This window comes from Paroedura picta, chromosome 3 (genome assembly GCF_049243985.1).
Source record: "Paroedura picta isolate Pp20150507F chromosome 3, Ppicta_v3.0, whole genome shotgun sequence".
NCBI lineage: Eukaryota > Metazoa > Chordata > Lepidosauria > Squamata > Gekkonidae > Paroedura > Paroedura picta.
The window spans coordinates 11,613,935-11,627,365 of NC_135371.1; the positions used below are offsets into that span (position 1 = coordinate 11,613,935).

Below are 13,431 nucleotides of genomic sequence, written 5' to 3' on the forward strand. Positions count from 1 at the left end.
CTAGAGAACTGGGCTTGATTCCCCATTCCTTCACCTACAGCTAGCTGGGTGATCTTGGTCCAGATACAGTTCTCTCAGAGCTCTCTCAGCCCCACCTCCCTCGCAGGGTGTTGTTGGGAGGAGAGGAAGGGAAGGTGATTGTAAACCACTTTGAGAGTCGTTTGGGAAAGTGGGGTCTAAAAACCAACTCTTCCTCTTCTTCTACTTTGCTATGCCAGTAAACAGATTCTGGGGAGAGGGAGGACAAGCTGCCTGTAGAGCTCTAGGCGTTAAGGTAGTCCCTAGGATTAAGGAGAGGAGGGAGACACCCCTGTGCCAGTCCTTGGTATCCATCAAAAAAGGCAGGAGGGAGGAAGGGAGCCCCTATTTTGTCACTGTGAATAGACAAAGGCAGTTAAGCTGTGAGATCTGGTACTTGTGTCATGTGACCTCAATCACAAAACAGGGTTCAATAAATTCCAGGCACCCAGGTGCCGTGGCTCCTAGAAATTTCATTGTGGCACCTAGTTCCTCATCAGTTATTTACCCCTAGTTGGTGATTCTCAGTAGAAGAACAAAGCTGATTTAGCTGAGGAACAGAGGTCAGCTATCAGTTATTCCATATATATTTATTTATAAAGTGCTTTTGTTACAGCTTTTAAAAACCTAATGACAAGCAACAAACAGTTTAGGGTGAGGTTTTGTGGGGGAGGAGAAGTGATCTAGAGAAGAGGGCGATGTGTGGATGGGAGAGAATCAAGCAGGCAAGTTCTTTTGCACAAGTTCTTTTGCACTTGTCACATAATCAGGGGGTAACTGGCGCTCTGAAGCCTGGCAGATGCATGGCCTGAAGCTCCCGATGACCTTGGCTGATGGAAGCTGGCAGCAGCTAGTGAGCGGAAGCAGGTGGAAATTCGTGGCTGGAAGCTGGGGTAGAGTGTGTTTATGGTTGGGGAGCAAAGGTGATGGGCTGGATGGGGTCTGCATGGACATGTTCTGTTGCTGGCATGGGTGGATGGTTGGTGGATGATGGATGAATGGGAACTGGAGGACGTCCATGGATTGAAATTAGTGGATAGTCTCCGGAGGGTGTTGGCCAACTGAGTGCAGTGGAAGACCCAGGAGGATCCTGGTGGAGGACAGTTTGGGAGCCATCCTGCTTACAGTGCATTTTCCTTGCAGAGGTGTCCCAGGGTGGGGTTTTGGCGAGGCGAGCCCACAAGCCATCAAGAGAGCCCTGACAGCACAGGTGGGTGAGTAAAGGCCACAACTCCTTCCCTTCCTTTTCTGAATCCCGTTATTCTCGTCCCCTTGGCATAGAGTAGGCTTCTGATTGCTGTGGGATAATTGAAATTCCTCCCCCCATTGCAGTTGGGGTTTCTACACGCTTACGCTCTTTTTCCTTTTCTTCATTAGACATTCCTTTGTATTCATCCCAGGCCTCAGTATAATGACATAGCACTTAGGCAGAAAAATGCAGCCCAATAAGCCGGCGCTGGAGGCCAGGATCGAGAAGATCTGCACGGCGACCACGTATTTCCCCTTGGAGCTCAGATAGGTGGGGACGAAGGAGACCCAAACGCTGCAAAATATCAGCATGCTGAAAGTCAGGAATTTGGCCTCGTTGAATGCACCAGGCAGGTTTCTGGCTAGGAAGGCGGCCAGGAAAGAAAAGGCGGCCAGGAAACCCATGTAGCCAAGGGCACCGTAGAATATGGCGAGAGACCCTTCGTTGCATTGCCAAATGATCTGCCCACCCCCGGAGTTCATGTCCCGTTCTGGGAAGGGAGGAGCGACGCCCATCCAAATGACGCAGACAGCAAATTGAATAGCGGAACAGAAAAGCACAAGGACATTGGCCGTCCTCTTCCCCAGCTGAGTTCTAGTTCTGCTCCCGGGCTTTGTGGCCCTGAAGGCCAGCACCACCGTCAGCGTTTTGGCCAACACGGAAGACACGGCCACCGAGAAGGCGGTGCTGAAGACGGTTTGGCGGAGAAGGCAAGTCCCCTTCCGGGGCCGGCCGAGGAACAGAAAGGACGACAGAAAGGAAAGCAGGAGGGAGACGAGAAGGATGTAGGAAAGGTCTCGGTTGTTGGCTTTGACGATGGGAGTGTCGCGGTATTGGATGAAGAGGCCCAAAACGAAGCCTGTGCTCAGGGCCAGAAAGAGGGCAAAGAGAACCAAGGCGACCCCCAGAGGCTCTCTGAAGGACAGGTAGACTGTAGCCTTCGGGAGGCAGTGATCTCGCTCCTGGTTTGCAAATTGATCTTCAGGACATTCATCACAACCAGTTGCATCTGGGGGGAAAATGCATTTCATAAGGACACAAGAAGAGCCCTGCTGGGTCAGGCCGGTGGTCCATCTAGGCCAGCTCCTGTTTTTCACCATGGCCAACTTGTGGCCCAGGAAGGCCAAATCAACAGACCTTCTCTTGTTGCTGCCTCCAAGCACTGAGATTCAGAGATCTGTTGCCTCTACAAGGTGGAAGCTCCCTTCACTTACAAAGACCTCCCTCCCCCACCCCCAAATCTGTCTCAAAGGATGAGGAGCTTCGAGTCCAGTTGCATCTTTAAGACCAACAAACCTTCCGTGTGCACAGACGCTTCTTCAGATATGGCTACCCGTCTGAAGCTCCAAGTATTATACTTCAGATAAATACACTCTCTGAATATTTGTATTTATGTGTTTATTGTAAAAGGGTCATAGCTTGCTTTCCCTGCATCTCAGGCTAACAAGGATCCATTGATATACACAGTGTTCAACGGAGGGAAGTTTGTGTAACCATTCAAAGTCAATCCCAAACAGCCTGAGAAAACACCTAATTCTTCCAGTCTTTTCAGAAACCTGCTTTCAAAAAGGGAAGGGAAGGGAAGGGGAGGGGAGGGGAGGGAGAGAGAGAAAGAGAGAGAGAGAGAGAAAGAGAGAGAGAGAGAAGGAAAGAGAGCAAGCAAGCAAGCAAGCAAGCAAGCAAGCAAGCAAGCAAGCAAGCAAGAAAGAAAGAAAGAAAGAAAGAAAGAAAGAAAGAAAGAAAGAAAGAAAGAAAGAAAGAAAGAAAGAAAGAAAGAAAGAAAGACCCTTGCCATCTAACATAAACTGGCTGAACAAGGAAGACTTTATAGCCTCTCAGGTGTGGCCAAACTGTGCCTCTCCAGAGGTCCATGGACTACAATTCCCAGAAGCCCCTGCCAGCGAATTGTAGTCCGTGGACCTCTGGAGAGCCACAGTTTGGCCACACCTGTCAGCCAATGAGTTCTGGGGGAGACATAACATTGGGGTAGCTGTTCTGTATGAAGGCGAGTTTCTTCTTTTATCTCCCCCTTTTTTAGCATGGTCCTGGACCAAAGCAGGATGCCACACACCAGAACATATAATAGTTTTAAGCAGTCACTGGAATCTATCTGATGTGACAACTGGCGCCCTCTAAAGGCTGAATATGGACTCACATCTATTGTTGGCAATAGCAGATTTGTTTATTTCCTTTATTCCTGACGTCTTTGCCCAGTGGGGACACAAAGCGGCTTACATCGTTTTCTTCCCCATTTTACCTTCACAACAGCCTAGTCAGGTAGGCTAGGCTGAGAGCGTATGACTGGCGCAAGGTCAGCCAGCTGGCTTCCATGGCAAGCGCAGGGATTTGAACCTGGGTCTCTGAGCTGAAGTGCTTCAGCGCTTGAGCATAAAGCAGCATGGTCAAGTGACTGCACCAGACACAGGATGTTCTTTGCCCTCCAGGGCTGCCAGTGGAAGGGCCACGGTGGCCTTTTGGGGGACTTAGAGGACCAGGAGACAATCTCAGTTCGCTGGGAGCTGCTTTCTGAAGTTGTTCCTTAAAATGTATCTGCAGCTGAAGATGAAGGGGGGGAAAACGAATCTGCACGTTGACTTTCTGGATCTTGTAAACGTGACCACACTCAAGCAATATTTCTTTTCCAGATTTCCTACCAGGGTGGAAAACTGAACCGATGCCCTCGGTTTCTGCCACGCCACTGACCTGCCTGCGCGGCCACAGTCCCTTCCGCACACAGAGCACAGTCGTAGCAGCAAAGAAGCTGTCCCTCGGGCACCACCTTGCTTCTTCCAGGCTTGCAACTTTCGGAGCACGTGGAACGGGGTCTTGTCTGGGGGACAGCATCACAACAGAAGAATGTAGGAAGAGGGGTCAGAGAGCAGCTCCCAAGTGAAGACAAGCCATCCAGTTCGAGAAATCCAATATTTCACCCTGCAATATCCAGGCATGCTGAGTCACTTACCCCAAAACATTTATCTATTTACTAGTAAATAAGCCCACTGCAGGCTTAATGCAGCGGGCGCTAGCGGGGCTAGGGAGCCTTGTGGGGCGCGGTGGGGCAGGGGCGGCTCGGGCTGGGCCCCCCCGTCCCGCGGCGTGGCCTACCTCGTCGCAGGCGACCACCGATTGAGCCCCCCGATTGTCAGTCCGGGGGAAGGGGCCTATGGGCACCCTTCCTCATCATGGACAGGGCCCGCCTTGGGGGCCCTTACAGAATTATTTAATCCGCTCCGCTAAGAGTGGGTTAAAGATTGGTGGATTCATTGACTTGTTTTATCATGTACTTTGCTACTGAACTGCTTTTCTGCATTGATGGGTTTGGTTTCTGGCTGTGAGCTGCCTCCAGCAGGTCTGAAAAGGCAACCTACAAACAAGGTTGCCAACTCCTGCTTGGGAAATCCTTGGAGATTTGAAGGCGGAACCTGGAGCAAATGAGCTTTTGGTCATGGAAGGAACTCAGTAGAGTACAATGTCAGAGAGCAGCTGTTTTTTCCAGGGGAACTGATCCCTGTAGTCTGGAAGATCAGTTGTAATTCTATCTTGATGTTTGCAACCTCATATACAAATTTCTTAACTTAGCATAAAAACATGCAGGCACATATGTTTTAATATATATATATATATTACAATACTATTTTTTGCGTTCTATGAAAAATTTTATTGCCCCATATAGACCAAATTTTTATTAGAACCCCCCCCCCCTCCGGTCAATGGTGTCCCGCTTTACCAATGTTAAAATCTGGCCACCTTACGTAAAATACAAGTTGATTTCCCACCTGGTTAAACCAGCTGGGCCACACACAGGCCTCCTCATGAATGGTCAGCTCCAAACCAGAAGCAGCTTGGGTCTCCAGGCTCCCCACTTTAATTCTCCTGGCAGTCTGGTTGGAGGATGTGACCAAGTTCACAATGTCATAGTCAGCTATCAGTTCCCCATCCTTGTCAAAACACACCTCCTCCATCGTCGTGCTGTTAAAGCGGACCCCTCTCAGAAAAGGATGGAGCTATCGAAGAGACAAAAAGGCCACAATATTATCAACATGGGCAAATAAACTGAATGCATCACTTCCAAGTTCCCATTCTGTTTCTCTGATAGAATCTGATGCCGTCCTTGGTTTAGATCTCACAGGTCTGTTGTGCACATACTGGGGTTATCCTCCAGTACAGGGAAGGGGGGAATTCTCCTTTCACTGGTGGAAATTGGGATCCAACCTCTTGAGCCTAGAACAGGGGTGGCCAAAATATAGATCTCCAGATGTCCATGGACTACAATTCCCATGAGCCCCTGGAGCGCTTGGGAATTGCAGTCTATAGACATCTGGAGAGCCACAGTTTGGTCACCCCTGGCCTAGGAGCTCTTGTCAGTGGAGCATGACAGACAAGATGTGTTGTAGTATAAAAACATGCAGAGAAATCAGCACCTCACGGACAATTCTACAGCCTAGTATGCTTATATGATACAAGAAAAAACAGATTTGCAAGGGTCTCCTGTGGCCACCTTTGGAATTTCAAGAAGGGGTGGTGAATGCCACCCCAAAATGGCCGCCGCAAGAAATGGAGCCAAACTCAAAATGGCTGCCACAGGAGTTGAGGTCAAACAGAATAACGCCCCTCTTCATAGAACCCGAGAAGAAGAAAAACCTGGAGGAGTGGAACCGCACACTGACTAAGGATGACCCATTGCTTACCAGTCTCCTCATCTGTCAGTGAAAACACTTTTGTTCAGCTGAAGGCAGCCAGCAATGAGCCCCGCCTTACAATGGCCCCACCCCATGTTCTCAAAAACTCTACAGGTGCCAAGGGAAGTAAGCGGTTGATCTAATGGTATTTCTGGACACCATGTTGGGGAAATCTGGTGTGTTCACCAACCATCAAAACACAACTTGATGGAATTATCCAAGATACCAGAACAGGTCCACTTACAAAGTGGATTTATTATTTACTGGATGGGGAACTAGGACACAAGATACAACAAGGAGACGTTACTGGATGCATTGCATTTCATAAAACTGACCCTTCTCTTGTTGACTTGGCACTACTGAGGCAGATACCAACTGTAGAAACAATTTTGTTTTTTGTCTGTATATTTTGTCATTGTCAGTTGGTTTTAAACCCCCTGAGCTGCTTTTCAAAGGCAGCCCCTCATAAAGCACATGGCAACAATCCAAATCTAGTTCCATATCCTCATGACCGAGAGCCTAAATTAAAGAAATTAGTGCCTGAAATAAAACAATCCCTGCTCATCTAGGCTACAGTTTCAATAGACCCCCCTAGCTTACCTGCCATGGCTGTATATGCTCAAGGTCTATTCCCCCTTCGTTGACTGTCACCCTGTGTTTAGGTGTGGATGTGATCATAGTATGGAAGGCATGTGCCACAACATAGACAGAGTAGTAAACAGGGTAGGTATCAGGAGATATGTCTTCAAGCCAAGCTTGGGGGAGCCCATCCAACTTTTCCTTCTGTTTGCATCTTCTCCAGGTCTTCCTTGACCAAATAAGGCTGGGAGTGAAGCAATCAAATATATCTGACCAAATTTCCTCCATTAGAGTGTTATCTTGAATCAGGGAAAGATCCTGGGATGTCGACTTCTTATTAGCTTGGACTGTAAAGGACAAAGCCCCATGGAACCATTTGATGTCCCAGTAAGCAAAAGACATGCTCAACGTGGAGCCCCACAGGGCTGTTGTGACCCAGACTTTCCCTACAACAATGCCCTTTTGTTCTTCGATCAGCATAAGCCAGAGTGGCAGGAAAAGCATCGAATCAGAGTCTCCATAATAAATGAGCACATTGGCCTTCCTCTGTGCGAGCCATGCAGAGAGGAGTTGCAAATTTTCTTGTAACAGCTCGAGAACGAAGTCCGAATGTAGTTTTGGAATCCTCTCGGCGAAGGCTATGCAAATGTCACTCCCAGAGAAAGTCATCGTCATGGTTTTCACAAATCTATCGCCTCCGTCATCATGAGGAGCAACGAGGCCGACCCAAGTCCAGTTGAAATGGAGAAGCAACTTGACCATGCCTGTATATTGCGGGGCTTCTTTGGGGCTCATCCAGTAGGAAGAAGGGAACTGGGTTTTATCATTCAGGTTATGGTTGACAAAACCGTATGTGAGCTAGTTTGGGGAAAAGGAATTGGCGTTTAGTGTGGGAAATCATGTTCACCCATTTAAAGTGGAATATTTTAAACTCTTATTTATTTTTGCCCAGTGGGACCCCATAGTCACAGCCAAACTGTGGCTTTTCAGATTCCATGGACTGCAATTCCCATTAGGCCCTGCCAGCATGTCCAATTGGCAGGGGCTTATGGTAACTATGACACAAGATGTCATAGTCCCATTGTATACGGCACTGGTCAGACCACACCTGGAGTACTGTGTGCAGTTCTGGAGGCCTCACTTCAAGAAGGACGTAGATAAAATTGAAAGGGTACAGAGGAGAGCAACGAAGATGATCTGGGGCCAAGGGACCAAGCCCTATGAAGATAGGTTGAGGCACTTGGGAATGTTCAGTCTGGAGAAAAGGAGGTTGAGAAGGGGACATGATAGCCCTCTTTAAGTATTTGAAAGGTTGTCACTTGGAGGAGGGCAGGATGCTGTTTCTGTTGGCTGCAGAGGAGAGGACACGCAGTAATAGGTTTAAACTTCAAGTACAATGATATAGGCTAGATATCAGGAAAAAAAATTTCACAGTCAAAGTAGTTCAGCAGTGGAATAGGCTGCCTAAGGAGGTGGTGAGCTCCCCCTCACCGGCAGTCTTCAAGCAAAGGTTGGATACACACTTTTCTTGGATGCTTTAGGATGCTTAGGGCTGATCCTGCGTTGAGCAGGGGGTTGGACTAGATGGCCTGTAGGGCCGCTTCCAACTCTATGATTCTGTGATTCTAACTGTAGTCCATGGAAATCTGGAGAGCCACAGTTTGGCCACTCCTGTAGGCTTCCATAAATCTCCTCCATTTTATCCTCCCAGCAACAACCCTGTGAGAGGAGACAGACTGTGGCTGAGTGATAGAACATCTTCTCTGCAGGCAGAAGGTCCCAGGTTCAATCCTCGGCACCTCCTGTTGAAAGGACCAGGTAGCAGGTGATGCTAAAGACCTCCACCTGAGGCCCTGGAGGGCCGCTGCCAGTCTGAGAAGACAATGCTGACTTTGATGGACCACGGATATGATTCAGTATAAGGCAAGTTCATGTGTTCATGTACACCCGAGGTATGTTAGGCTGAGAGTGTGTGACGGGCCCACAGTCATCCATCAAGCCTCCAGGACAGAGTAGGGATCACACAAACGACATCACACCAACTCACTACTTTGATACATTTCCCATCATCCTCTGCGAAAGGCACTTCCAGAGGAAAAATGTGTGAACAGATATTTTGAGAAGCTATTTACCATAGATCCCATGAGGAGAAGAAGAGTTGGTTCTTATATGCCGCTTTTCCCTACCCGAAGGAGGCTCAAAGCGGCTTACAGTCACCTTCCCTTTCCTCTCCCCACAACAGACACCCTGTGGGGTGGGTGAGGCTGAGAGAGCCCCGATATCACTGCCCGGTCAGAACAGTTTTATCAGTGCCGTGGCGAGCCCAAGGTTACCCAGCTGGTTGCATGTGGGGGAGTGCAGAATCGAACCTGGCATGCCAGATTAGAAGTCCGCACTCCTAACCACGACACCAAACTGGCTCTCAGAGATGAGGAGATGCCCACAGAGAATTCCAGAAATGAGAACATGATTCTGTAGTTTCCCTGTTTTATGAGCAAAGTGTCACATCTCAATAAGACTTAGGGTTACCATATTTTGAAAAGCCAAAAAGAGGACATTTCCCAACTGACTACTTCAAACAACTGACGACCAAAACAAATCTCATTTGGAATAACCCTATGATTTAATCTGTGGTGATTGTAACCAGGAATGTCCCTCACTGTCCAACCAAGACAAAAAAGAGGACATTTGTATCCGTTTTTTTTTTTAAACAGTCCCAAAGAGGACAGTCAACAAAAGAAAACCTCTGGTAACCCTATAAAACTGTAATTAAAACAGGCAGAGTTTGAACTCCATGGCCTAGCCCCCATCTTCCATTGCTCTCTATACCTGAGGGAGTTTGTAAATGCCTAACATTGTCGCCATCTGGGAAAAGACATCAAAATCCCCTCCTTGAATAACTGCCAGTGGATTTTCCCGCCTTCCGCACCTGAAGTTCGGAACTATCCAGTGCCCTGTAGAGAGCAGGTCTATCGTGGCCTCGTAAGTTGTCCTGAAGCTGAAGCAGTTTTCATAGACGCTGTACCCCAGAGTTAGGTTGGGTAAGAGCTGCGGATTGGCATTAATCTCATGGATGGCGAGCAAAATGGCCAGGACATGCTGGTAGTTCTTTTCTACAAACCTGCAGGAAAACATCAACCAGAATTAAAATACTAATATTTCACAGCTGAATGCAAGGACACCACATTTTCCAAAGGGCATTGGACACCCTTCCTTGAAAGCTCAGATCAAAAGGCTTCACCAAAGGGGTTTCCCCATGACATGAAGTTTCCTCTTTCATGTGCTGTATTCATTTACTCTGTTATGGCCTGTCCCGCAGGGACTGAAAGCAGAATTAGCCTATAAACTGAACACCATTAGCTGCAGCATACAAAATGTGACTGATATTTATGTAGAGGTCTTGGTTTCCCCCTCTGTGGGAATAGTGCTTAAGAGTTAGCAATGCGGGTAGGTAAAATTACAGCCCTTCTTATTTGCACCTGTAGCCAGAGTGGTGTAGTGGTTAAGAGTGGGTGACCTCTAATTTGGGGAGCCAGGTTTAATTCCCCCTCCTCCACATGCAACTTTGGCCTGTTCTGCACACAATAGATAAAGCACTTTCAATGCACTTTGGAAGTAGATTTTCCTGTTCCACACATTGCATTATCCTATGTGTGCGGAATGGGCCCTGCTGGTTGATCTTGGGCTAGTCACAGAGCTGTTCCCATAGAGCAGTTCTGTCAGAGCTCTCTCAGCCCCACCTACCTCACAGAGTGTCTGTTGCTGGGAGAAGAAGGGAAGGTGATTGTAAGCTGCTTTGATAATCTTTTGGGTAGTGAAAAGCGGGGTATAAAAAGCAACTCTTCTTCTTCTTCTGTTGGGAATGGACAGATTCCCATATTCTCACTGTACCATCTCTATCGGTTCAAGTGGTGGAATGCAGGGATATTTTCCAATCAGAGATCCAAGTAGTAGCACCGTGAGAACCTGTGATGAGAAACGAAGACATCACCCTTCGGGAAGATTTATCGGTCCATGCCATGTTCTAGGTTAATAGAAGCTACCTGACTAGTAGGCCACAAGAGTATAATTGTAGGTGGGTCAGTTAGTTTAAGTCAAAGGGCTTTTGGGCCTGAAGGAATTGTATGTAGTGTTGGCAGAGTTCAAATATGCAAAGAGGAGCCGAGCACCAAATTGTAAAGGAATAAAAGTTTTATTAAGAAGAGGAGAGAGCACTAACTGCTCTGTTGCCTTCATTCTGTCTGTTCTGGAGGCAAACAGGGAGGAGGTATGCTCAGGGGAGCAAGAAGTCTCCATACTGGCTCTAGAAAGAAGCTGATGAGCCTGCGAAGTTAATGGGTAAGAGGGAGAAAATACTCTTTTGCCCAGTCAGAATCCACTGTTAGAGGAGGTAGTGAAGGTCACAGGTAGGTTGGGTGGGAGAAGAGAGGTTATCAGTGGCTATTACCTATGGTGGGATAAGGGAAGCTCAGGGGTAGTCAAACTGCGGCCCTCCAGATGTCCATGGACTACAATTCCCAGGAGCCCCTGCCAGCATTTGAGAATTGTAGTCCATGGACATCTGGAGGGCTGTAGTTTGACTACCCCTGCTCCACATCCTGAAGCAGGAAACCTCTGAAAACCTGTGCTAGGAGGCTGCACCAGAGAAAGGCATTGGCCTCTGGTCTCATCCAGCATTGTTTATCCGTATGACACATGTGCAATAGACCCCACACCGTGCAATAGACCCCACACAGGGGCCCTGCACAGTGCCTCCCCCTCATGGATCAGGGCTGCATCCTCTCTCCTCCCCTCCCCCTTTCCCTCTTTAAAGACACTTTAAGTGACACCCCTTTCCACTAGGGTGGGGGGCTCTCTGCCCCCAGTCTGGCTGCTCCCGCCTCTGCTGGGTCCCCACAAATGCTTAAGCTGGCTCTGGTGCTACAGGCCCTGCTAATCCTGAAACCACGCTGATTGCTGTTCTTATCCTCCCTACCGGAGCTTATTTCATTTGCAACTCTCTGGGTGAATCCTCTGTTTTCCTTGTCAAATTGCAAAGCACCCTTCAGGACTAAAGGTCCAGAGAACTGCAGAAAAGCTCTGCCATCTTCTGAGAAGTTAGCTGAAATAGAGACTCGACCAGCAACCAGACGTGGCTGAGGACAAATCACCCAGCAAGGAACACTTACGGAAAGAAGTTTTCGACGGGGTCAGACCTGAATGTATAGGATGGGTACACGGCTGTCCTTGTAGGTACAACTCCGGTAATGAGGAAATCTCCTGGACTGTAATAATGGTTTGGATAACTATGTAGACCTCCGATATCGGGATTTTGTTTTACTGGGACCCAGCAAGCCATGTGAAGCAGTAGAAGAAGTAGCAGCATTTTGGCCACAAGCAAGCAATAAATACATTCCTTCTCTTGGTGGAGTGGTGAAGACCGGTGGGCTCTAATCTGGAGAACTGGGTTTGATTCCCTACTCCTCCTCCATGGGTAGCCAGCTGGGTGATCTTGGGCCAGTCACAGTTCTCTCAGAGCTCTTTCAAGCCCACCCACCGCACAGGGTGTCTGTTGTGGAGAGAGGAAGGGATGGCGCTTGTAAGATGCTTTGAGACTCCTTCAGGTAATAAAAAGCAGGCTACAAAAAAAAACAAAAAAACAAAACAGCTCTTCTTTCTCTCTTAGCTCCGTGTCCAGTTCAGAGCATTAGCAGAAGCAGCTGCCTGGACAGAGGTCAAAATTCCCTTGCGAGCCCTGTGCTGTATTTAACGGAGAGACAAAACTTCCATAGCTGGCTTCAGAGTTAGAGAGAGCTAGAGAGAGCAGCTAGCATCAGACTGCCACAGACCCGCTGTGACTTTCCTAAATGGCATCCCTAACTTTTGGCAGAACAAATGTTTATATAGGCCTCTTTCCAAGCTGGGTGCAAGGATTGATGAACTGCTACAATGGATCTCAGTGTTTTTCTTCCTGCTCTCAGAAGAGGGCCTCTGGAAAACCCATCTGGCGTGGGCTTGAGCAAAGATCAACACAACGATTTGGATAATTATAGGCAAAGGGATCACGTCCCCAAAGTGTGACACTCTCTTTGTGGCCATGTGCCCAGGTGCACGGCAGGAGAAAACATGTTTTTGAAAGTTCACCAAAGTCGTGTCAAACTTTGCTTTGAGACAGCTGATCTTAGGCCGGTGCTTGGTGGAGAAAAGTTCTCAGAAGTCCAAAGAACAGTTTCCACGTGACTCTATCGATTTGTATCTGGTCTTTCTTCCTTCACTGAGATGGGGAGAGCTGCAGGCTTTTAAATCAATCTCTTTAGCTGACCCTTTAATATCAGTTTGACCTGCCAGCAGTGATCAAGGGACGTTATTTGACTTGACACCACGAAAAGCTCCATCTGCCCATCTCCACCCATTAAACCTCTACTGTTATTTCTTCAAAGCGTTTTTGTGCTTCTTTTCCATCCGAATCAGGTCCTCAAGGTGGCAAATGTCAGAACACTGAAATGTTTCGATGCTATACGAAAAAGTAATTTCCAAAGAAAGTTGTTTGTTTTGCATCTTCCTTTTCTTTCTGCTCAGTTGCCTCTGCATGTTTTGCTCCTTTACCTTCCGTATATTCCTTTGTGAGATGGAAGAAATCTCTCTTTCCAATTGTTTTGTTCTTTCCATTCAGGCTGAGATGATTTATAAGCATTCTTTTGTCTCTCACCCCACCCTTCCTTCAAAGAGCTCAGGGTGATGTACATAGCTTTGCCCCATATATATGACGCTCATAACAACCCTGTGAGGTAGACCAGGCTGAGATTGTGTGACTGACCCAGGATAGTGTTGTTAACTCTGAGCTGGGAAATTCCTGGAGGTTTGGGGGTGGAGCTTGGGAAGGGGAGGGGATTCAGGAGGGATGTGACATCATAGAGTCCACACTAC

General features: G+C 47.9%; 1 protein-coding gene across 1 annotated transcript; it reads right to left on the reverse strand.

Moving 5' to 3' along the window:
* Positions 1-1,359: 1,359 nt before the first annotated feature.
* Positions 1,360-11,863, reverse strand: LOC143834490 (vomeronasal type-2 receptor 26-like). The gene is made up of 6 exons (XM_077331317.1): positions 11,694-11,863; positions 9,355-9,646; positions 6,547-7,383; positions 5,044-5,271; positions 3,971-4,097; positions 1,360-2,276 (listed from the first exon to the last, which is right to left on the reverse strand). The coding sequence occupies exons 1-6, from the start codon at positions 11,861-11,863 to the stop codon at positions 1,360-1,362; spliced, it is 2,571 nt and encodes an 856-aa protein (XP_077187432.1).
* Between the last annotated feature and the right edge of the window lie 1,568 nt (positions 11,864-13,431).